General features: G+C 56.3%; 1 protein-coding gene across 2 annotated transcripts in view; it reads left to right on the top strand.

Moving 5' to 3' along the window:
* JPH3 (junctophilin 3) overlaps positions 1-23,693 on the top strand; it is an 81,552-nt gene that overhangs the window by 18,479 nt on the left and 39,380 nt on the right. For both annotated transcript variants that reach the window (XM_061173360.1, XM_061173361.1), the window contains exon 2: positions 14,759-15,536. In XM_061173360.1, the coding sequence (XP_061029343.1) occupies positions 14,759-15,536 (778 nt within the window). The remainder of the gene's footprint in view (positions 1-14,758; positions 15,537-23,693) is intronic.

Here is a 23,693-nt window from a genome sequence, read left to right as displayed (position 1 = left end):
AGGTTTAATTGAGGAACTGCTGGACTGTTTTCCAGAGTGTCTGCACCATTTTACATTTCCATTCAGCTTCTTTTTAAAGAATCTCCTGGAAGTTGAGATGTCCTTACAGGCCCTCTACCCCTCACCCAAACCTGGAGATTTATTCCTGGACGCGGTGAAGTCTATGTTTGGAGAAACTCCTAATTTCTCAAGCACCCCGTCTGTGCAGGGCCCAGGACCTGCTTAGTTTCGCCCCCTGCAGGTGGCCCTGCCCACGTTCCTGCCCCTTCCCACCAAGCCCTGCTCTAGTTTCCGTCATGGTGGGGTTCACCTCGCATCTCTCTGTCCCCCTACATCTCAGGTCCAGGAGGTTCTTTGCTCTCTGTACCCTCAGCCCCTGGCGCTCGGAAGGTACCTGGTAGATAAACAGTCATTTAGAGTAGGGGGTGTCCCCACGCCGTGGGAAGCGGGTGCTCGGGGGAGGTGGGAGGGACCCTGAGAAGGTTCTCAGAGCAGAGCGTGACCAGCGATCCTGCTCTCTGCGTTTCAGGGCTTTGGAAAAAGAGGCGGGGCAGGACCAGCTGGTCCCCAGGCACGCTGTCATTCTTCTCAGAGAGGGTGGACTGGGGGGGGAGGACGTCCATGAGGAGATACAGAGACCCGAGGACACATCAGGCGCCTGGGAGGGGGCTCCACGGGGATGCATCAGGCACCTGGGGGAAGGGCTGTGGGGGGAAGGGCTGCGGGGGGGGAAGGAAGGGCTGCGGGGGGGCAGGGGAGGGCTGCGGGGGGATGGATCAGGCACCTGGGAGGGGGCTCCATGGGGATGGATCAGGCACCTGGGAGGGGGCTCCATGGGGATGCATCAGGCGCCTGGGAGGGGGCTCCATGGGGATGCATCAGGCACCTGGGGGAAGGGCTGCGGGGGATGGGTCAGGCACCTCGGCGGCCTCCGTGGAGCTATAACACGCACCTGGGCGGCCTCCTCGGGGATAAAAGAGCTCACAGGCGCCTGGCGCTCATGCCAGGCTGGAGCTGCTCCTGGTGCTGGTACCCGGTCGGTTAGGAGCTGCAGCCCAGCGCGTTAGGAGCTGTTTTATCTCCATTTTACACACGTGGAAGCTGCAGGTAAGTAACTTGCCTGGCCTCACGGCTTAGTGGTGGAGCTGGACTTGAACCCGGGGTCCGGCGGGTGTCCTGCCCGCCCCTCTTGCTCTCTCTGCCTGTCGCCCTGGAGCAGGAGCCCCACGCGGGCCTCAGCCCTCCGCTCTCCCCCCCGGGGGTCCTGCGCTCCAGGAACTGAGGCCTGTGGGGGGTCTCACTGGGGCCCAGGCAGGCCGGTGGTGTGGAACCCCTGCGTGCGGTTGTGGGTGTTAGTGTTTTCCTGCGATAACGGCTCATAGTTCATGTCACATTTCGGAGGGCTCGGTGACCCACCTGGGCCCAAATCCTCTGTCTTAACCTGGGTGCTCGGCCTGCGTCCTGGGCCGCCTTCCTGGCATGTTTGGTGTGTGTGTATAGCGCGCCTGCCCCTGGGAAGAGCCGGCGGGGGCTCCCCGGAGAGTGTGAGACAGAGGCTGCTGCCTGGGGTGAAGCTGGGAGCTTGACCGTCGGGCAGCTTTTCAGCAACAAGATCGTTGGTCCTCAAAAAACATACCATAAAAAAGAAAACGATTGTTGGTCCTGAAATAAGAATCACCTGCGAGCTTTTAACACCCTCCACTGCTCAGGCCTCGCCTCTGACCCACTGAACCGGTGTCTCTGGGTGGATTCGGTGTCAGTCACCAGTTTTCAAGGTCCTGCGGGTGGTTCTTTTTTTTGTTTGTTTGTTTGTTTAAATTTTATTTATTTATTTATGGCTGTGTTGGGTCTTCGTTTCTGTGCCAGGGCTTTCTCTAGTTGCGGCAAGTGGGGGCCACTCTTCATCGCGGTGCGCGGGCCTCTCACTATCGCGGCCTCTCTTGTTGCGGAGCACAGGCTCCAGACGCGCAGGCTCAGTAGTTGTGGCTCACGGGCCTAGTTGCTCCGCGGCATGTGGGATCTTCCCAGACCAGGGCTCGAACCCGTGTCCCCTGCATTAGCAGGCAGATTCTCAACCACTGCGCCACCGGGGAAGCCCCCCTGTGGGTGGTTCTAACAGGACAACCTGGGTTCTTGATCTCGAGTGGCATCTGAGTCACCTGGAGGGCGTTACAGCCCCGGTGGTCCGCCCACCCCCAGAGTTTCTGCTTCAGTGGGCCCGAGGGAGCCCGAGAATCTGCATCTCATCAAGGTCCCAAGTGATGCGGATGCTGCCGGAGAGCTGCAGCACAGAGCAGCCATGGCCACCCCTGTCCATTGTGGCCCCCCAGGTCCTCCGCCTGGTCATGGGCTAGACCATCGCGGCTTCTGATGTGATGTACTTAACGCAGCGCCTGCCACGTGCCCTGCACCATCCTGAGGTGCTTTGCAAGTGTGAATCCTCTTACTCCCCACGAGCATCCCACGGGGTGGATATTGTCACTGTCACTCTTCACGGAAGGGGACACGGAGACCCAGCAAAATCAGGTGACTCGGGCCAGCTCTGAAGGCAGTGCAGTGTCGGTCTGACCCCAGCTCCTGGCTCTTTGCCCCCAGGCTGTGCTCGTCTTCTGTGGCTCTGAGAGAGAAGTAACTTTGACCCCGTTTTGCCGATAGGGAAGTAGAGGCTCGGGTCAGGTCACTTGTCCAGGATCTGAGCTCAGACCTGCCTGACTTCCGGCCACTCTGGTCAAGCACCCTCTCCTGTGAGGGGGCTCCCTCGATTCTTCCTCCCATCCCTGCCCTACACCCCCTGCTGCCCCACCTCACAATTATGTCCATGAACCCCTGACCTGTGAGAGGCCAGCCCTGCGGGCCTCGGGCAGCTGAGCCTCAGTGCCGGCTGGGTGACCAGAGAGGGGAGCATGGGTCTGGGAAGGGTGCTCCCCGGATGGCGGGATTGGGAACCCTGCGTTCTATTCCTGACTCCCCTGTTCAGGCCCAGAGGGAGGGGCATGAAGGATGAACAAGGGTGGTCCCTGCTCACTGAGGCCCGACAGGATATGGGGCTGAAACTTGGAAGCTGGAGGGAGGGATGCCCAGGTCTCCAGAGCCTGCACCTCGAAACCGTTCACACCAGAGAGAGGACAGTGCTTGACATCAGTGGGGTCCGAAGCAGCAGCCGGCCTCCTCCGAGCAAAACGCAGGGTTCTCCCGACGCCCGCGGCCAGCTCCTGGGTGTTGGGTGCAGAGCTGCGTCCTGAAGGACCCTCCTTCAGGATGAGTCATCCTGCCATTCTGAGTGAGGACCCCCAGGCCAGCGGGACCTGGTGTAGTTGGAACTGCAGGCTGCGTTCTTGGATGCTGACCCCTCTGTTTTTCGGTGGGCAGTGGAGAGGGATAGTCCCAAACGTGGGCCTGGGAATCTGGCACACATGGCGGGGGTCCTAGCTGAGCCGCTTCCGTCAGGACTTTGGGCAAGTGACTTAACCTCATCACGCCTCAGTTTTTTTCTGTCTGTAAAATGGGTACAGTGTCTCCCTCATGGGCTCTCTGTGGGAACTGACTGGCTTGGACCTGCTGTGAGCACTTGGCAGGGGGGAGAGGAGCCTCTGCCCTCCCCGGGAGGTCAGGGCGACAGGCGAGCAGAGGGGGTCTCCTCAGGGAGTGCAGCTCAGAGGGAACCAGGCTCCCAGGGGAGAGGACGCTGACTTGGGGTCTACAGACCAGCCACTTCTCCGACTCATCCTTGATGTGCACCCATCAGCCGACGGTGCCAGGTGTGGGCCTCCCCTCTGATGGGGACCAGGGGGCACTGGGGCTGGCCCCCACATCCCCGTGGCTCCTTCCAGCTCTGGGGACAGCTGAATGGGGAGGTTCAGATCTTCGCCCCTTCCTGCTGTGTGGCCTTGGACAAGTCACCTTACCTCTCTGAGCCCCCTGTTGTGATGACAGCTCCTGGCCCTCCATGGATGGTGAGAGCTCAGCAGATGTCAGCCGATGGTGTCCCTGGACACCGTGGCCGTGGTTTCTGACTGGGCTGCCCTGGAAGGTTTTCCGGGTGCCTGCAACTGAGAAGGCAGCCAGTGTGGGGAAATTCTCAAGATAAATTAACAGGGTTCATTCTTCGGAAGTTAGGTCCCTCTCTTTTTTTTCTGATGTGGAAAAGACCTTCCCTTTATTCATAATCACCAAAACGTAAGCAACAAAGATGCTCTTGAGTAGGAGTGGATGACAGTATGGTTCAGGTCCACAGAAGACGCGGAGGCCTTAAGTGCGTGCTACAAAGTCAAAGAAGCCAACCTGAAAAGGCTTCATACTGTATGAGTCCAACTCTATGACTTTCTGGAAAAGGCAAAACTATGGAGACAGTAAAAGAACACTGATCGCCAGGGGTTGGGGGAAGGAAGGATGAATAGGTGGAGAGCAGAGGATTTGTAGGGCAGTGAAACTATTCTGTGTGACACAGTCATGGTAGGTACAGGTCATTACATTTGTCCAAAATCACAGGATGGGCAACACCAGGAGTGATGATGTATCAGCATTGGCTTATCGACTGTAACAAATTCACCGCACTCATGTGTGTCTGTACTTGCACTCAATTTTTCTGTAAACCTAAAGCTATAAAGTCTAATCTTAAAAAACAAAAACAAACCCCACTAAACCTTCCCAGGATGAACGGACGAGGAGGGTAGAAGGAGCATTGCTGGTGTGAAGTCGGCCGGTGGGCACGACCTAGGATGCTGGTGGAGGTGGTTTCTTGAGGCTGGTCCTCCCCCGGCCATTGGGGACCCCCTGCCCGCACCGTGGAGGTGGGCATACCTGGGTGGCTCCCTGGTTTGAGGCCAGCCGCGCCTGAATCCCCTCCCCTCTGGGCAGCACAAGGATGAACGTGGGGCCCGTATTTGCTGGTCTCCATGGTGTCTGCTTTTGCTCTCGACCCCTCCCGGCCTTGGGGTGGCTTCCTGGCTGGTGACCTGGTCTCAGCGCGGGAATGGCCATCATCTGCATGCGATGCTCATGGCCTCTCCGGTTACTTTCCTGCCTCCAATCTGACATGTCTGATGCCTTCTCAGGGAAGCTTGTCCCCTCCGTCCCCCCAAGAAGGCCACCGACCTGCCACTTGGGCCCCCTTTCTGGCTTTGCCACCAACCTGCTAAATACTCGGGCTGGGCACCTACCAGGCCAGCGTCCTCTGTGAGGAGCAGGGCTTTCCCCCAACACCCGGCTTCGGACCCCGGCCCCCATGAGGCACAAATCCTGAGTCTTAGTTTCTACAGCTGGAAAAGCAAGCATAACGTCACTATTGTGAGAATTTTCTCATGAAAGTCTTTCTTCCCATCCCTCTTGAAAAATTTTAATTTTTATCAAGGTGATGTGCCCACAGTTTAAAATGTCAATTAATGCTAAAAACAACAGTGTTTAGAACAAAGCCCCCTCCCTCTACTGCTTCCAGAACTACAACTTTAAACTCCTTCAGCTGTGTCTTCAGAGACTTAACTCCAAGTTTCTACATCTGTGTGCTTACTGCTTTCTTGGTTTACGATCACTTAGCTGTTATGTACTGACTTCCTACTATGGTAGGTGAAGATTCTCAGTCTTTTAGAACCACCTTTCTCTTCCCTTTCTTAACCATTCCAGCATTGTTAGGTCAATTCTTCTGTTAAATCCATAGCTCTCATTATTAAAAGACTGGAGTATTGCTTACCGCTGAGGCAAGCAATGCACTGATTTCTGTATACACGCATGTATTGATACTTTTCACGTGCAGCTTGAGTTAGTAATCGCCTCATTTTTTCAAATACATCGTTTTCTTTAAAACAGTGGTTAATTCGTTGCCCAACTTCCAAATGCTCAGAAAAATATCTCTCAATGCTGCGTTTTGCATGAAACATCCACCAGATTCTCTCTATATATATACAGTATATACACATTTTTTAGATTTATATATTTTCCTTCAGTGTTTGCTGGAAGATATATACAGTTGACCCTTGGTCGGTGTTGGGATTAGGGGCTCCGACCCTCCATGCATTTGAAAATCCATGTGTAATTGATGGTCAGCCCTGAGTATGTGCGGTTCTACTGTGTCTGTGGATACATCTGTGGATTCAACCATGAGTCATGTAGTACTGTAGTCTTTAATATGGAAAAAATCCATGTGTAAGCGGACCCTCACAGTTCAAATCCGTGATATTTTTGTGTAAACATATATAAAATTGCTACTGGAAATTCCCTTTGCCACCTCATGTTTGTTGGACCCCCCCCCATGTCTTTCCTCTTCTGTGATTTTCTCCCTCATTTTGGTGGAGTACATCCTGCAGTAGCTTCCTGAGAAAGGATGCATGGAAGATAGTTTTTGTGGCTTAATGACTTGATAAATTGGTTGTATATGTAATTCTAGATTGAAAGTCATTTTTGTTCAGAATTTGGGTGGGGGCCATTTCCCACTGAGGTCTAGGTCTCAGTGTTGCTGTCAAGAGGTCTCATGCCCTGCTGATTCTCAGTCCTTTGTGTGAAGTCTGTCTTCTCTGGAAGCATTTGGGACCTTTGCTCACTGAGGTTCTGAAGTTTCTCATGACTTTGTATGAGAATCTTTCCTTCGTCGTGCAGGGTGTCTGTGAGCCCCTTCAGCCTGGACGCTCACATCCTTCAATTCTTGGACGCTTTCCCATTTTACATCATTGGTAATTTTCCTTCCTTGCTTTCTGGAACTCCTAATTTATAGATTTGGGGCCTTCTGGATGACTCATGAATGACTCTAATTTTCTTCTCACTATTTCTCACTACTTTGCCCACCTCTTTTTGTTCTAGTTTCTGAAAGGTTTCCTTGGATTTATCTTCCAACTCACTTATCAAAATTTTTATTTTAGCCATCACACTTTTAACTTCCAGGAGCTCTTTTTCTTTTTTTTTTCCTTTTTTATTGCCTTTGATTCTCATTTTGAGGATACACTACCTCATCTCTATGAGGATTTAATGTTTGGCATCTAGGTCTTCCACACCCTGCATTTTTCATGATTCCCTCCAATTTTTTCCACATTTATTTGTATGTTTTGGTCTCTTTCCTCTTGGAGGCTTTCTCCAAGCGTCTGATGACCCTGGGCTGTTCACTTATTGCAGTAAGGTACCAGAAAGCTGACTGAAAGTTCTTTGCAGGCTTCACTGCTGGCCTGATCCCGTTTCTCCAGAGAAATTCTCCCCATCCTGCCTGGGTGTAGGAATTCCAGCCGCCAGCACCTGGGTGGGCCAGGGAAGCGGGCAGGGTCTCTGTTCAGAATGAAGACTTCCTCCTAATAGTCCTGGGTCTGGTCCCATGCCTCCCCCCATGCTCCTCACCTGCCTGGGTCCCCTGCGGCGTGGTTTCCTGGTTCACGCAGAAACTTGCTGTGTCACGCAGGAGGGGAGAAGACTCTCTTTTTAATTCACGGTTGATATGTTCTCGGCACCTGGCTTTCTATCTTTTCTCTAGATTTGTTCTCCTAACTTTTAGTTCTTATTTATGTAGTTGGTAGGTCGCCTGGCTAGAGACTGAGAATCCTGTATTAGTTTGCTAGGGCTGCCGTAACAGAATGTCACAGACGGGGGGCTTAACCAGCAGCTACTTATTCTCTAGCAGCTCTGGAGGCTGGGTTCGGGCTCTTCTGAGGCCTCTCTCCTTGGCTTGCAGACGGCCGCCCTCTTGCTGCTTCTGCACATGACTGTCCCTCTGAGTGCACTCCTGGTGTCACTTACAGGAACACCAGTCATACTGGATTAAGCTCCCCCTTCCCCCCGCCATGGCCTCATTTTTTTAAATATGGTAAAATACACATAACATAATACTTATTATATTAACTGTTTTTAAGTATGTGGCTCACTGATATTCAATATATTTATAACGTTGTGCCACCACGATCACCACCATCCATTTCCAGAAAGCTTTTCATCTTGTAAAACTGTACCTCTCCACACCCGTTAAACAATAACCGCCCTGCCCCCCAGCACCCACCATTGTGCTTTCTGTCCGATTTTTAACTACTCCAAGAATCTCATCTGTAGAATCATACAGTATCTGTCGTTTTATGACTGACTTAATCTCGCTTAGCATAAGGTCTTCAAGTTTCATCCAGGTTGTAGCCTGTGTCAGAATCTCCTCTCTTTTTTAAAAAATTTTTTTATTTATTTAATTTATTTTTATTTTTGGCTGCATTGGGTCTTCGTTGGGCTTTCTCTAGTTGCGGTGAGCGGGGGCTACTCTTCGTTGTGGCATGCGGGCTTCTCATTGCGGTGGCTTCTCTTGTTGCAGAGCACAGGCTCTAGGCGCGCGGGCTTCAGCAGTTGTGGTGCACGGGCTTCAGTAGTTGTGGCTCGCGGGCTCTACAGCACAGGCTCAGTAGTTGTGGCGCACGGGTTTAGTTGCTTTGTGGCACACGGGCTTAGTTGCTCCGTGGCACGTGGGATCTTCCCGGACCAGGGCTCGAACCCATGTCCCCTGCGTTGGCAGGTGGATTCTTAACCATTGCGCCACGAGGGAAGCCCACTCCTCCTTTTTAAGGCTGAGTAATATTCCATTGTGTGGATGGATCGCATTTGGTTTATCCATCATCTGTTGATGGACACTTGGGTTGCTTCCACCTCTTGGCTATTTTGAGTAATGCTGCTGTGAACGTGGGTGTACAAGTATCTTCTTGGGACCCTGCTTTCAGTTCATATGGGTACATACATGCCCAGAAGTAGCCATCAAGTGACAGATGGGTTCAAGGAAGGAGGGAGGGGTGTATCGAGTGCCAGGAGCCGAGGGGCAGCCACCTTGTCCTTGCTCAGAGGAGGAGGCCCAGCTGCTTCTGTCCGCAGCTCCTGTCTTGTTTCTTTCTCTGCATCTTCGGGCAGGTAGTAGTCACATGAGCTTCACCTCCTCCCTCCTGGGAGTCCAATGGCATCACCTTGTCAGGGTCCCAGCGACCCAGGGGGAGAACATGCTGGCCAGGGGCAGAGTCTGACCAGGGCCTCGTCATCTGTGCCCCCAGGCCAAGCCAGGTCCGTCCAGTTGGGTGGGAGGTTTCTGGACGGGAAGCCTTGGGCCATGGCATCGGCATCTGGGCGTGTGAGCGCCGTGTGGGGCAACCAGGAGAAGAGGTGGTTCAGCCACCTCCAGGCCTGAGCCCCCGTCTGCTGCGGGCTCCAAGCCGCTCCCAAGAAGAGCTCCCCCGTCCAGGGCTTGCCCTCTGGAGGTCACCGCATCTGGCCACACTGACCTGGCCCTCTCCTGGACGTATGGCAGAGGCTGCGTTGTCCCCAGGCTGGTCCCCTGGGCTCTGTGGTGAAAGCGTTGGAATAACTTCAGCGGGTGGGCAGGGGCTTCAGAGGAAGAAAATAAAAGCGTGCGAGAGGCGTGTGGGGCCCTGGGGAGGCATGAGTGACTTGGCTAGAGCCAACTGTCCACACTGCCCAGGATGCCGGCTGCAGGGGTCGAGGCCCAGATCTCCGCTGGCTGAGGGGCGTGGGGCGGAGTCGGCTTTCGGACTTGGACCTGGTGGTGTCCCGAGCCAGACAGCGCCGGTGCCCACAGTGTGCCTGGAGCGGTGGTCTTGGTGGCCCTCAGCGTGGGTCCCCGAGCACAGTGTTGGCTTCACCGGGGAGCTTGTCAGGAATGCAGAGGCTCTGGCCATGCCCACCCGGCTGGGTCAGGAGTTCGGGGGGGTGTTAACTCGCCCTGCGATCAGGGACACTGCCACCACCCAAGCCTGAGACCCGCTGGTGGTCACATCTCATTTGCTCTTCCCTACGAGCCTGGGTCACTCCAGTTGGCATCTTACAGGCCATGTTTAGGGAGGTTGGGCCTCCCTAAGGCCCACTCAGATCTCCTGATTCTGGGTTCCGGGTGATGGGGACAGAGGGGTCGTCCCTCATCTTCATGGCGATGGGCACGTGAGGTGGCAGTGGAATTGGCAGAGTCCCTGAGAGGGTCACCTGCGTGCAACCCTGCCCTCCCAAGCTTACCTGGAAAGAAGTAGGGGTGCCCCCTTGACGATCTGTCTGCATCTGGGCGTCTCCCTGAGAGGGGCAGCCACGGCTGCGGGGCCCGGGGTCGGCGGGGTGCAGAGTGCAGACAGGAAGTTGCCCCTGCCCTGGGGGCTGCACCAGCCCGGACAGACCCCACAGCACTGCAAGGGTGGTGCCCTGTCGGGGCCGTGCGTAGTCTTCTCTTTGTGCAAGGCTGGCTTCTGTCTTTCCACATGCAAGCTGCTTGGGGTATAAAACAAAACAGTGGATTTAGTCTTTTGCAAATAACCAGCCGGATTCAATGGAACCACCATGGGGAATCAGGGCCTTGAATTCAACCGTTTGTCTGGTGGCCCCAAACAAGAAAGAAAGAGGGGAGGAGAAAAGACTCTGGCCCAGTGGAGGCCGGCCCAGAGCCTCCCTTTGGGAGAAGCTGTCTCCTCGCTGAGGGCCTGCATTCTTTCTCCTGCTCTGTACCAGCCCTTTGTTATCAAGCGGCGGGGCCCAGCTACCCTGGCAAGTCACAGCAGAGCTGATCTGGAGCGTATTTCTGTAATATCAAAATCCATTTTTCTTACTGACTTCAGCTCTAAAATCAGAGGTGTGTTCTGACTGGGAGCAAAAGTGCAAATACAATAAAACTGCAAGCTGCAAGCAAGGACAGCACAGCTGCCCCGTCATGCCATGTGCAGGGGGCCATGCCCACTGCTTTATGTGCCTGGGGGGTGGGTACAGTTATCACCCCCATTTCACAGGTGAATAAACTGAGATCTGAGAGGTGGAGTGAGGTGTCCCAGGTCGTGGGTGAGTGGAAAGGCCCAGCTCTGGACTCAGGGCTCCTGACTTCTGGCTCACACCCTGCAAGCTCTACTCTCCCGAGGCTCCAGAACTGCCAGGCAGGCTGGCCCAGCAGGGCCCCACTGGCCTCAGGAGTTTGTTTCGAAGCCCTGTGTCCCTCACGCTACTCTCAAACCGCCAAGAACTGGACCAGCTCGTCTTCTATCTTGCTTTGGGATTTGAAATTATATATTTCTCGCTGCTTCCATTCATTTTTGTGTACCAATCATTAACCATCTTGTCTTTTGTAAGGGACCTGAAATTCACATAACATACAACTAGCCATTTTAAAGTGAACAGTTCAGTGGGAGATAGCTCATTCACAACGTCGTGTAACCACCACTTCTATCTAATTCCAGACCGTCATCTTCATCACCCCAAAAGGAAACCCCGACCCCGTTAGCAGTCACTCCTGTTCCCCCTCCCCCAGCCCCTGGCAGCCGCCAACCTGCTTTCTGTCTCCATGGATCTATCTGTTGAGGACATGGAGTGATGTATGTATTTTGAAGCAAAGGCTGGCTGTGTAGCTAGCTCCTTTTCCTCACCATTCGCTCTTGTCTGGGCACACCCTGTGTGCACATTTCTGACCCTCTCCAGCCTCTGCTAATCTGTTCAGGGACCTCTGGAGTCACGGAATTCAGGAATAATATGCCGAACAGTTCTTTTCGCTGATGTGGAAACAGACTCGGAGGCCGTGGTTGGTTCTGGTCACTCAGGTCTGCAGGGGCGCGGTGTCGAGGCTTGTGGAAGGCCGGGGTGGCAGGACCCAGGAGCTCGGAGTGGAAGGGAGGCTCCAGCCCCCACCTGGGACCCTTGTTCTGCCTGCTCCATCTCTCAGGGAAAGCTGGTGTTTGCCTTTGTCTCCGTGTATGTGATCGACTCTGCGTTCACGTCTGGAAGGTGGGAACGATGCTGTCCAGCCTGTAGGGACGTGGTGTGGATTCCGTGATTGGGCACGGGGTGGCCTGCTTCCCAGCACCTCCCTGTGATCACCCCTTTATCTGAGGGAGGGAACGTGGGCACTCATTTTCTCAGGGGTGGGGTCCGCCGCACCTCGCAGGATGCCAGCTGTGGCTCCCAGCCTGGCACCCTCGGGACGAGGTGGGCAGGAGCTCACTGGGTGCAGAGCCCGGGTACGGGGAGGACGGCGAGCCCTGGATTTGAATCCCACCCCTTTGGCTTCCTGGCCCCTCTCTGAGCCGCAGTTTCCTCACCTGGGCGGTAAAATGCTGTTCACACCTGAGGGTTTTTTTTGGGTTTTTTGGTTTTTTTAAATTACTTACTTATTTTTGGCTGCGTTGTGTCTTCGTTGCGGTGCACGGGCTTCTCATTGCGGTGGCTTCTCTTGTTGTGGAGCACGGGCTCTACGCGTGCAGGCTTCAGTAGTTGTGGCATGCAGGGTCAGTAGTTGTGGCTTAAGGGCTCTAGAGCACAGGCTCAGTAGTTGTGGCACACGGGCATGTGGGATCTTCCCAGACCAGGGCTCGAACCCGTGTCCCCTGCATTGGCACGCGGATTCTTAACCACTGCACCACCGGGGAAGTCCTATCCCTAAGGTTTTGATGATGATGATGAGTATTAGTTACCGTTAACTGAGCATTAACGACCTTTCAGCACTTTACACGGATTACATGGATTACCGCGTTTAAGCAGCACAGCCACCTTCCCCGTTTTACAGATGAGAAAACCGAGGCACAGAGAGTTAAAGCAGATATTCCCAAGGGCACAGATCCAGAAGGGGTCTAGCTGGGATTTGAACCCATGTCTGCTCCACTCCTAACTCCTCCCCGTGCCCCCATACCCACGGCCTCCACCAGGCTGTCTGTGGGGCTCCTGTGTGTCCTTAGCTGAAAGCCCAGCCTGCCTTGAAGGGATGCAGGGGTGCTGGCAGGGAGGTGGGCTGAGTCTCTTCATGCAGGAGTATCCTCAGCTTTGGTCGGGGGGGCACCAGTGAAACCCAGGGTGACATCTTGGGAGGTCCCAGCTGGGGCATCTGGATTCATTCAGCAAATAAACATGGGACACCCAGTTAAACTTGAATTTCAGATCATCAGTCAGATCATTTCTAGTATAAGTATGTCCCATGTAATATGTCTCTAAAAATTACTTGTTGTTCATGTGAAATTCAGATTGAACTGGGCATCCTGTGTTTTATCTGACAGCCCTGTCGCCAACCCACAAGTGGGAGTGGCAGTAAGCTGGGGGTGAGAGGTCCCTGCAACAGCAGCCCACGCCCAGCTCGCACTGGCCACAGGGAGACCACTGTCCAGGCAGACGGGTCTGGCCTTAAAGGGCCAGCTTCCCGCAGGCCACCCACCCCAGGCAGGGGAGGGGCCGTCCAGGACCGAGAGGCTAGTCTAGGCTCCTTCTCACAACCCCAGGTGCAAGCCCTGGGTCTCTGCCCCAGCGTGGGCAGCTGCAGCCTGAGGCACGAAAAGCTGTAGGTTGGGGCGGGGGTGGGAGGAGGGAAGAAGTTGGGGAGCCCCGCCCTGTGGAGTGTCATTTAATTTGCATAACTACCTATGGCAGGAGAAATTTAGACCCATCCCATGAGAGTCACACAGCCTACAAGTAGAGCAAGAATATGGGCCCAGTGCTGCTGCTTTTATTTTATTATGGTAAAATACATAGATAACTGGACTTCCCTGGTGGCACAGTGGTTAAGAATCCGCCTGCCAACGCAGGGGACATGGGTTCGAGCCCTGGTCTGGGAGGATCCCACATGCCGCGGAGCAGCTAAGCCCGTGTACCACAACTACTGAGCCTGCGTGCCACAACTACTGAAGCCCGTGCGCCTAGAGCCCGTGCTCCGCAACAAGAGAAGCCACCACGATGAGAAGACTGTGCACCGCAACAAAGAGTAGTCCTCGCTCGCCACAACTAGAGAAAGCCCGCGCATAGCAACAAAGACCCAATGCAGACAAAACTAAACTAAAATAAATAAATAAATTTATTTTTTTTAAAAAGATACATAGATAACATAAAACTTGCCACTTGAACCATTTTTCGGTGCACAGTTCAGTGGCATTAGTCATACTCATAATGTCGTACAACCATCACCTCTATCTATTTTCAAGACTTTCCCGTCACTGCAGACAGAAACTCTGTACCCATTAAGCAATAATTCCCTGCTCCCCTCCCCCTGCCCCAGCCCCACCATCTACTTTCAGTGTCTCTGAGTTTGACTCCTAGGTATCTCATATAAGTGAAACCAAATAGTGTGTGTCCTTTTGTGACTGGTTTATTTCACATAGCAGAGTGTCCTCAAGGTTCATCCACATTGTAGCAAATTGCGGAACTGCCGTCCTTTTGAAGGCTGAATAATGTTTCATTGTTTGGATGGACCACATTGTCTTTGGCTATTGTGAATAATGCTGCTGTGCACATGGGTGTGCAATGTTGATTCTTTTGGAGATACCAGGCCTGCCAATTTTTACGCCTTAAGGTGTCCTTGCTGAGTGGTCTTCTCAACTCTTCTTGGATGCCTCCAGCAATGGGGATCTCACTACCTTACAAGGCAGCCTCGTCGGTAGCCAATTTGTAGCCCGGATCTGTGTCCTTGTAGCTGCCCCTCATGGGCCCCATGAGCCCTGTTTGGAGCTGCTCACCCAGGATATGTTTCTTCCTTCTTCTCTTCCACGCCCCTCCCTGTCTTCCCAGGTTGGGCCTTCTGCCCACATGGCCTGGGGAGCTCTGCAGGTCACTCCTGACTGCATCAGACTCTGACTCCTCCCTTCCCCTTCCCCGACCTCTAAGAGAGAGAGAACAAAATCCAACCGTGGGAAGCAGGAGGGAAGGGTCTTTAAAAACACTATCAGTGGCAGGAATCATAAAAGCACCCGTGGTCTGATGGTCTGTCCGCCTCGATGTAAACCTCGCCGAGTTGCCCCAAGACAGGGCAGACCGTGGCGGCTGCGTTGCCCTCCCGCCCTCAAGCTCACCCTCTCCTGTGTCTCCGCAGGGACCTACCAGGGCCAGTGGGTCGGCGGCATGCGTCAGGGCTACGGCGTGCGGCAGAGCGTCCCCTACGGCATGGCAGCGGTCATCCGCTCGCCCCTGAGGACCTCCATCAACTCCCTGCGCAGCGAGCACACCAACGGCGCCGCGCTGCACCCCGACGCCTGCCCCGCCGTGGCCAGTAGCCCGGCCGTGTCCCGGGGGGGCTTCGTGCTCGTGGTGCACAGCGACTCCGAGATCCTCAAGAGCAAGAAGAAGGGGCTGTTCCGGCGCTCGCTGCTGAGCGGGCTGAAGCTGCGCAAGTCGGAGTCCAAGAGCAGCCTGGCCAGCCAGCGCAGCAAGCAGAGCTCCTTCCGCAGCGAGGCCGGCATGAGCACCGTCAGCTCCACGGCCAGCGACATCCACTCCACCATCAGCCTGGGCGAGGGCGAGGCCGAGCTGTCAGCCATCGAGGACGACACCGACGCCACCACCACCGAGACCTACGTGGGCGAGTGGAAGAGTGACAAGCGCTCGGGCTTCGGCGTGAGCCAGCGCTCGGACGGGCTCAAGTACGAGGGCGAGTGGGCTGGCAACCGGCGGCACGGCTACGGCTGCATGACCTTCCCCGACGGCACCAAGGAGGAGGGCAAGTACAAGCAGAACGTCCTCGTGAGCGGCAAGCGCAAGAATCTCATCCCGCTGCGCGCCAGCAAGATCCGCGAGAAGGTGGACCGGGCCGTGGAGGCGGCCGAGCGGGCGGCCACCATCGCCAAGCAGAAGGCGGAGATCGCGGCCTCCAGGTAGGAGGGCAGGGGCGGCGTGGGGCGGCGTGGGGCGGCGTGGGGCGGCGTGGGGCGGTTCTGCGTCACGGGGCCTGGTTTGGTTGGTTGTGCTGCCGAGGTTGAGGCCTCCACTGGTGTTTCTCAAACTATGCCCTGTGGAACTCTGGGGTTCCTCAGAGGTTCCCAGAGGTGGGGCGAGGAAATGGTTGATCTGAGGGGGTTCTGGGTCTTACAGCCTCCCCTCAAAGGGAGCAGACCTCCCTTCCTCTCTTTTACTTGTTGTATATGCTGGTGTTTAATGTAAAACATTGATGGATAAAGATGGTGGCCATTCTGCTTGGTAACATGCATAGGACAGCTGTGGGCTGAGAGAAAGATGTGCTGCCTCCACGGCCGCACTCCCAGGTGGGCATGGAGTGCCCAGTGCTGCAGGGACGTGGGAGCAGGGTGGAAGCTGTCCTGGCCACCGCAGCCCGAGGCCCAGATTCTCCATGGGCCCTGGAGTTGGCACCAGCTGGACAGACCGGCTGTGGGCACTGGCCCGGGGGCTCACTTGAGGCTTGGCGCTGTAGGCCGATAGCTGTCCTGAATGGGATGCAAGACTTACTGCGTTCAGGATTCAGCGGGGCCACCAGGCCCTAAGCGGTGGGTCCAGAGCTGACCATTGGCGGGCTCCGTGTTGGATGTTGAGGTGTCTTTGGTGTTGGTACGGGGTGGGGACTTCAGAGCTGGAAGAAGGGTCCCTGGGTCCCCCTGGGAAGCACAGAGGTAAGTGTGTGAGCCTGGGTCTGCCCCACTCGGCTGTGGGCAGCAGGAACCGCCAGCCACAGCTTGAAGGAAGCTGCCCTATTGCAAGCCAAGGGCCCCAGGTGGCCATGCTCCTGGGTTCTAAGGAAACAGCTCCTGACTTGAGTTCATCGAGAGCTTCCCACCGCTCTCCACTTTCCTGGGTCAGGGTAAGGCCCTCGGGTCCGCCCTGAGAGTCGTGGGGCCTGGGACGGGGATCTGGGGTTGCTTTAAATGCCTTAGGCTGCCCGGGCAGGAGGTGTTCAGGAGGACAGACGCTGAGTCTTTCTGGATGATTCTGTATTCCCGGCCAGGGGCAGGCCTGGAGTCATTCCAGGGAGACACCCAGCTCAGTTACAGCTCAGGCCTTCCCAGCCTTGTCACTAATAAAACTTCAGCTCGTTTGGTTCTGGTTTCCAGTGACCTTTGATCCACACTGAAAGAACAGAAAAGGTGGCTGTGGTTTGCTGGCAGAATATCTGCGGCTCCCATCTGAGGTCTTGGAAACGAAACCCATTCCAAGAAGCTGAAGGGGAGATGGAATTACTACCTTGAATGTCGGGGTCCTGCACCGCTCTGTTCACCCCTTCCTACTCCCCCAGAAGTGTTCAGGCCCGCGATGAATAGGAGCAGCGTTTGTGACTACGCATCTGGTATTTTAAGATCAAATTTGGTTCCATAGTTCCTTCTTCCGTTACCAATGTAACGCTTGCTCCGCGTGGAAAAGGCGGGGAGCAGCGCGTCACCCAGAGACTCCAGCTGGCGTTTGGCGGGTTTCCTTCCTTCCAGTCGGGCATCTGTTTGTTACCTTTGTGTTTGGTTGCCTCGTTGACCTCAGTGGACCCAAGGCACTTTACAGGGCAGGGGGACAGTGTCGTCAGAAATTTAGGTGCTCGTGAGGCAGAAGCACGAGGATATCACGGACAGTATTCCCCGGAATTGACTTTGAAGTCCGACACGCAGGCGAATTTCTTGGGACTGGGGACATGGGACACATCTGTGGGAGGTGTTTTCTGACACCTCCCACAGAAACTGCGGGGGGCTGGTCTTCATGAGAGGGTCCGTGGAGGTGGTGTTGCGGGCGGAGCTCAGCGCCAGCTCCCTAAGGAGCCCCACCGGGGCCAGGCTTCCCACCTCTCACCTGTGAGATGAGAGTGGCGGCTGCCCGCCTGCCGCAGAGGCCTGGGAACTTCCCTGACGGCGGCTCCGTGCACTGGGTGCTGGCTCGCTGAGACGTCCAGCCTGGGCCCGTCACTGCTGAGCAGCCCTCTCTCTGGGCCAGGTTCCGTGTGGAAGGATGGGATGGAGCGACATGCCGTGCCCTCAGCGTGTGTGGGGCCCGGCGTGCGCCACTGTCACCCTCCCAGGCGTCCCCTGAGCTGGGCCGGCCCCTCCCCTCCCACCCCTGGCCTTGTGGGGAGGCGGGTGTGAATGCACACCCATGGTGTGATCCCAGCCTTGCGGCTCCGTGGTGCCCGCGGTCAGCCCTCGGAGGTGGGAGGGGACAGTGTCCTCGGTCACCACGGCAGGGATGAGGACGAGCCTCCGCTCCAGGCTGTGGTGGGAGCTGCACTTCCTGTGTTTTCTCGATGAGCTTAGATTTGAAAAAAAGAGAAGAAAAAAGGAGGAGGAGGACCAGAGGCGGCTGTCCTGGAGAGTGAAGCCAGTGGATGCAGGCGGGTCAGTGCTCCGGGAGCCCCAAGGCCCACCCTCCATTGCAGTGTGAAAGTGGCCACGGCAGCCGCCTGGGGCTGTGGAGCGGCTGGCCCCGGGCGGGCTGCGGTCACTGTCACAGCCAGGTTCTGGCCAGGCGCGGGGAGCTGCGTCCTCGGGCCCCAGCCGCGCTCGGTCGCTAAGCCGAGTCAGTGAGAAACGGTTTGGTGTGTCCTCGTCATGATGCCTGGGACCTTCCCTGGAGGGCGGCTGCTGTGAGGACAGGGACACAGGCTTTCCTGGGAAACGGGGGTGGCACGGAGTTTGGGGTCTGAGAGGGGGTCCCGTTAACCTCCGTTTCAGGGTGGACCACACCTGTAGCTTCTAAGGGCCGGGGCCTGGCCCCGCCACTGAGATGGGGAGCCGGGGCTGCAGCCTGGTTCCCAGCATCCCTGCCCCCAGTGTGCGCTGGGATCACCTGGGGGCAGACGCACAGGCAGCCCCCCCCCCAGAGATGCTGAGCTCCTTGCTGGGGATGCCACCTGGGCTTCAGAACCCTTTGAAAGCTCTCCAGGTGATTCTCAGGTGCCCTCGGCACCCTCAGGAAGTGTGTAAAATGCAGATGGCTGGGCCCCACCCCCAGACCTTCTGCCTCAGCAGATCTGGGCGGGGCCTGAGAACCTGCATTCCTGAGGAGCCCCCGGGATGCTGGTCGGGCAGGCCTGCCACTCTTGTATCTCCCAGGAGGCCCCAGGGAAGAGGAGACGCGCGCAGACATGCCTGTGAGCAAAGGCGGGAGGTGGAGGAGGGTCCTGCCCTGTCAGGGGCAAAAGTGGGAGCCGGGCCGGAGGGGAAGGTGTGCCAGGTGGGTCTGTCTGGGCGAGGCAGATGGCCTCAGAGGCCCTGCTGTGCCCCAGCTGTGACTTCTTCTCAGCATTGTGTCTGCGCAGGAGCTGGTTTTGAATGAATGAGTGAATAACTGCTTAGGCCCCACCCCCTCTCGTTGTCAGGGGCCCCGGCCACCTCCTTTGGTTCTGGGTCCTGGAGGCGTGGCCGTGGCCACCGTGGGGCAGGGGACCACCAGGCCAGGCTCCCGAGAAGGCCGAGGGTCCCTTCTTGCTTCTTGGTGCCCGCAGATTCTCCAGGGTGCGAGGCGCACCCCGCCGGGGTCCAGCAAGGCAGCGTCTCCTGGCAAAGTTCACGGGAGAGAACTGCGAGTTCCTGCGGGTTTAGTCTGTCTCGGGGCCGGGCCCGACCTCCCGCAAGCATGGGCCAGTCCTGAGCCGGGCGCGCTGTCGCGCCTCGTGGGTCACCTGGCTGCACGGAGGGGAGGAGAGGCAAACCCCCCGCACCAGGGTCCTGCGTCATGGGGATTATGTGACAACTCGCTGCCCCACCTGGACACCCTGCAGGTACCAGGTTTGCGCCCGAACGTGCCCTTTCAGGGAGGCAGGGGCTGGATGGTGGAACAGATGCTCGTGGTCCGCACCCCCCCCCGCCCCGCCCCGCCTCTTGGCCTGGTGCCCTCTGGCGCTACACCCGCAGCCTGGAGCTGGGAGCCAACTCTGCTTCCCGGGAGTGACCTCTGTGCTTGCGGCTGAGTGGGGAGCAGGTGCAGGCAGGTTGGCCGTGCTGCTCCAGGATCTCTTGCTCCCCGAGGGGCGGGCAGCCCTGGACGGGCCGGGGTGTGTGGGCAGGAGGTGGGGGCAGCGGGGCACCCGCTTCTGCGCGTCGAGGCTGCTGGGCGGTCGGGGCGGTCGACGGCGTCGTGGCCCCAGGCCCGCGTGCAGCCGTCAGCTGACGCCCCTGTCTTGTGGTGCTTTGCTGAGTGAGCAGAATGGCGGCGGGTGGAGCTGGGCGGGACCTGAGCAGACGTTTAGGTGTGGAAGATGGCAGTTGTTGGCACGTGGGCAGCCGTTCCTCTCTCCCGCACCCACGGCGGACGTGGCTAATTGACGGCTGCGCTCAGAATCCTCACGCCAGGCAGTCCAGCCCTTCTGAAGGTCGGAGGTCATCCCTGCCAGCACGGTGGGAGAGGGGACCCCGCGGGCAGCGCGCCTGAGAGCCGGGCCCCCGTGCCAGCAAGGCAGCGCCCGGGTCCCAGAGCCAGGCCGTGGCCCAGGCGGGACCAGAACTCACATCTCGGGCGCTGCCTACTGCCCTGTTCCTGTTCTTGGCCCTTCAGACCTGCGCCAGATTCTGGGGACCCTAACTGTGAATGGGGGGTGCTGGCTGGCTTCCTTAAAGTGCTCTCCAGATACAGCCCCGCTCCTGGGACAGGCAGGGTTTGGCGTGTGAAACCTCGGGTGAGACCTCCTCGGGGAAGGGCTTCCAAATCCCCAGTCGCTTTTTTGTTTTTTTTTTTCCCCCAATTATTCCACGTAAATGTATTGAATGTCAGGAACTACCTGAAACATTAAATACAAAGATAAGTAAGACATGGTTCCAGACATTTAGGGAACTTACAGTCTACAAGTTTAACATTTATATTAGCAAATATTCTGCTGACTTCAAGATGGTCTTGTCTTGGTTTTTAAAAAAAAGAAAGAAAAAGGATGTCATTCTTTTTCTTATTGTAATGTTGCTGTGCGCAGACGCTTTTTTTATGCCCGGCTCTGAGTTGGCATCTGTCTGGGCCTCAGGGCGACCTGTTTGCTTTAAGCTTTCTGCTGTGGCTTCTCTGCTCCTGTGAATGATGGATCTTCACCAGGCTGTCCCCAGAGCCCTGGGTGCAGGGGGACAGCGCACAAGACCCCCTGTGGGGTCTCCCAGACCGGGAGGGTGGATTATTGCCCGGAGATTGCCTGGGGCTCTCTAACTGAGGCATCTTTCCATCTTAAAGGAAACAAAATATTGGAGGATCTGAAAGTGGGGGGCGGGGGGGTAGTGGCGTATTATTGTTTTAAAATATGTACCTATCATTCCTTGTTAAAACGTTAAGAGTCACATGTCCCTGTAAAAAATGTTAACGCAACAAGGCAGACCGGTATCAAGTAACCATGGCCCACCGTGGGCTGTCCATCTCCTTAGAGGGAATCACGGTTTTTTCGACACGTGTACAGGTAAGTGTGTCACACCTACATGATTACCGGTTACAGTGATGGAATTGTACTCGACTTGTTTCATAGCTTGTTTTTCTTTTCCCCTCACTTTTATCCGGGACCGCTTTCCATGTCAGGTATGTTTCCTTAGCGGCTGCGTCATATTCCATGGTGTGGATGCACCACAGTGGTCCAACTTATTCTGCTAACAAATGTTTCGGATGCGTCCCATCTCTCAGTCTTACAAACAAGGCTGCAAAGCCTGTCCCTGTCCTCCGCGCCCCACCGCCCCGTGCTCCTGGCAGGGGTCTTTCTCACCACGATGCCCCAGAGCAGGCATGGCTGAGTGACATGTGCATTTAAAGATTGTAGAAGCTGCTGCCATATTGCCTGGCAAAAGGCTGTACCAGTTTACCTTGGCTGGGAGGGAGGGCTCCAGGAGGAGGAGATGGGGTGGCCTTGAGTGACTGCTGTGTCATCGAGGGGTTTCTCCCTGCAGTAGGCCGATAACAGCCCCCCAAACCATCCACATCCTGATAATCCCTGGAACCTGTGGATGTGTGACCTTCTGTGGCAAAGGGGACTTGGCAGATATTATATTAGGATCTTGAGATGAAGAGATTCTGCAGGATTATCTGGGTGGGGGGCCCAGTATCGTCACAGGGGTCCTTAGTAGCGGGTGGCAGGAGGTCAGAGTCAGGACTGTGATGATGGAAGTGGAGGTTGGGGTGATGTGGCCACGAGCCAAGGGGTGCAGGCGCCTCCAGACTCTGGAAGAGGCCAGGAAACATCTCCTCTGGAGCCTCCAGAGGGAACCAGCCCTGCGACACCTTGATTTCGGCCCATAAGACAGGCTCGTTTTGGAATTCTGACCCCCAGATCTATGAGATAATAAATGCATGGTGTTCTCAGCCACTGCGTATGTGGTGAATTGCTACAGCTCTGTAGGAAGCCCATAGGCTCCCGGCTGTAGCCGAGGGTGGGGCATACCCCCGGTGTCCCCCTTCTAGAGCGGGCTTGCCTGTCCCCTTCTCGCTTCCACCAGGCAGCCTGCTCTGCAGCCGTGCTTCCAGGTCCTGCAGATTTGGGCTCTCTGCGGCTTCCTGCCTCCGGGGGAGGGCCGGCCATGTGCCAGGAGAGGCCTTCTGGTGGGCGACAGCCATCTGTTCCAGCTCTGCCCTCCCAACATTAAAAAAAAAAGGAACAGGAGAGACTGGGGGAGTGGGGTGCTAGGTCCTGAGAAATGCCTGCGTTGGGGACCAGCCCGAGGGCTCCCTGGGGGTGAGAGGCTGCTGCCTCTGGGGCCACGTGTGCCCCAAACTCGGGCTCCATCCCGGAGATCCGGGAACCCTTGGCGTTGGGCCTGTGTCTCGCGTCTGTAAGGTGCTTCCCGGGGCCTGGCAGGTGTCGGCTTGGGGTGCCAGCTTCTGCCCACACCTCTGTCACCTCCGGTCTGCACACATGGGCCTGGGGATTTGGACTGTCAGATGGGATTAGGATCGTTGCCCGCTTTGCTCTGTGCCACTTGTCAGACAGAACGCACGGAGCCTCTCACTCACCTGCAGGCAGCTTTCCCACCTGGCATCAGAAAGGCACCTGGGGTGACATGCCCTGGCCCTGGCCTGGGGTTCTGGGGCTGTTGAACCTACCTTCCACTGAACTCACCCCTTCACAAGAGAAGCTGTTGTCTCTCACACGGCCCTGGAGAAAGGGGTTCCCAAATGGTCTTGGTGAGCTGTCCCCAGGCTTGGTGACAGCAGGGATTTTTTCCTCTAAATAAATCTAAACCCAAACCCTCCTGTTACAGCCGGAGCCTCTTTCTTTCCCATCTTTGAGGGAAATGGTAAATGATTCCACTGTTAGTAGTGCTGTGGCCTCAGGCAAGGTGCATAAACTCCCTGGGCCTTCACTTTCAACTCTGTAAAATGGGTTGAAGAGAGCATGTGCCTGGCAGGGTCATTGTGAAGAGTGACACATCACCAGGAAAGACGGGACACCAGGCTGCCTTTGTTAGAGCAGGCAGGGGTGGGGGATATAGGGAAGACTCCCCTGCCCTTGACTCCTGGACAGCCGTGGAGCCTCAGTCTCCCCACCTGAGTGAAGGGGCTCCCTAGGTGCGGGGACTGCCATATCCACACTGGTCAGATCTGAGGAGTTTAATTTGAGGGTTTTTTTTTTTTTTTTTTGGCTGCGTCGGGTCTTAGTTGCAGCATGCGGGATCTTCACTGAGGCACGCGGGATCTTTCTTTGCGGCATGCGGGCTTCTCTCTAGTTGTGGTGTGCGGGTTTTCTCTTCTCTAGCTGCGGTGCGTGGGCTCCAGGGCGTGTGAGCTCTGTAGTTGTGGCGTGCGGGCTCCGGAACGCATGGGCTCTGTAGCTGGCGGCACGCGGGCTCTAGTTGTCCTGCAGCATGTGAGGTCTTAGTTCCCTGACCAGGGATCGAACCTGCGTCCCCTGCATTGGAAGGCGGATTCTTTACCACTGGACCACCAGGGAAGCCCCTAATTTGAGCTTAAACTGAGGAGTTTCATCAGATGGAAGTTCAGTCCAGCCTGTGGTAGGTTACATGTTTGTTCCTCATTCCCCATGCCCTTGGCCACGTGACTGTGGTCCCTTCCCACTGGAGGCTCGGCCACGGGCTTTGTTTGGTCCGTGGGACCGGCCTGGAGTGACGGAGGGCCCGTGGGACCGGCCT

The sequence above is a fragment of the Eubalaena glacialis genome, chromosome 18 (genome assembly GCF_028564815.1).
Source record: "Eubalaena glacialis isolate mEubGla1 chromosome 18, mEubGla1.1.hap2.+ XY, whole genome shotgun sequence".
NCBI classification, from domain to species: Eukaryota; Metazoa; Chordata; class Mammalia; order Artiodactyla; family Balaenidae; genus Eubalaena; species Eubalaena glacialis.
Note: the sequence above shows the minus strand (reverse complement) of the source record. Positions and strands in the feature narration are given on the sequence as shown.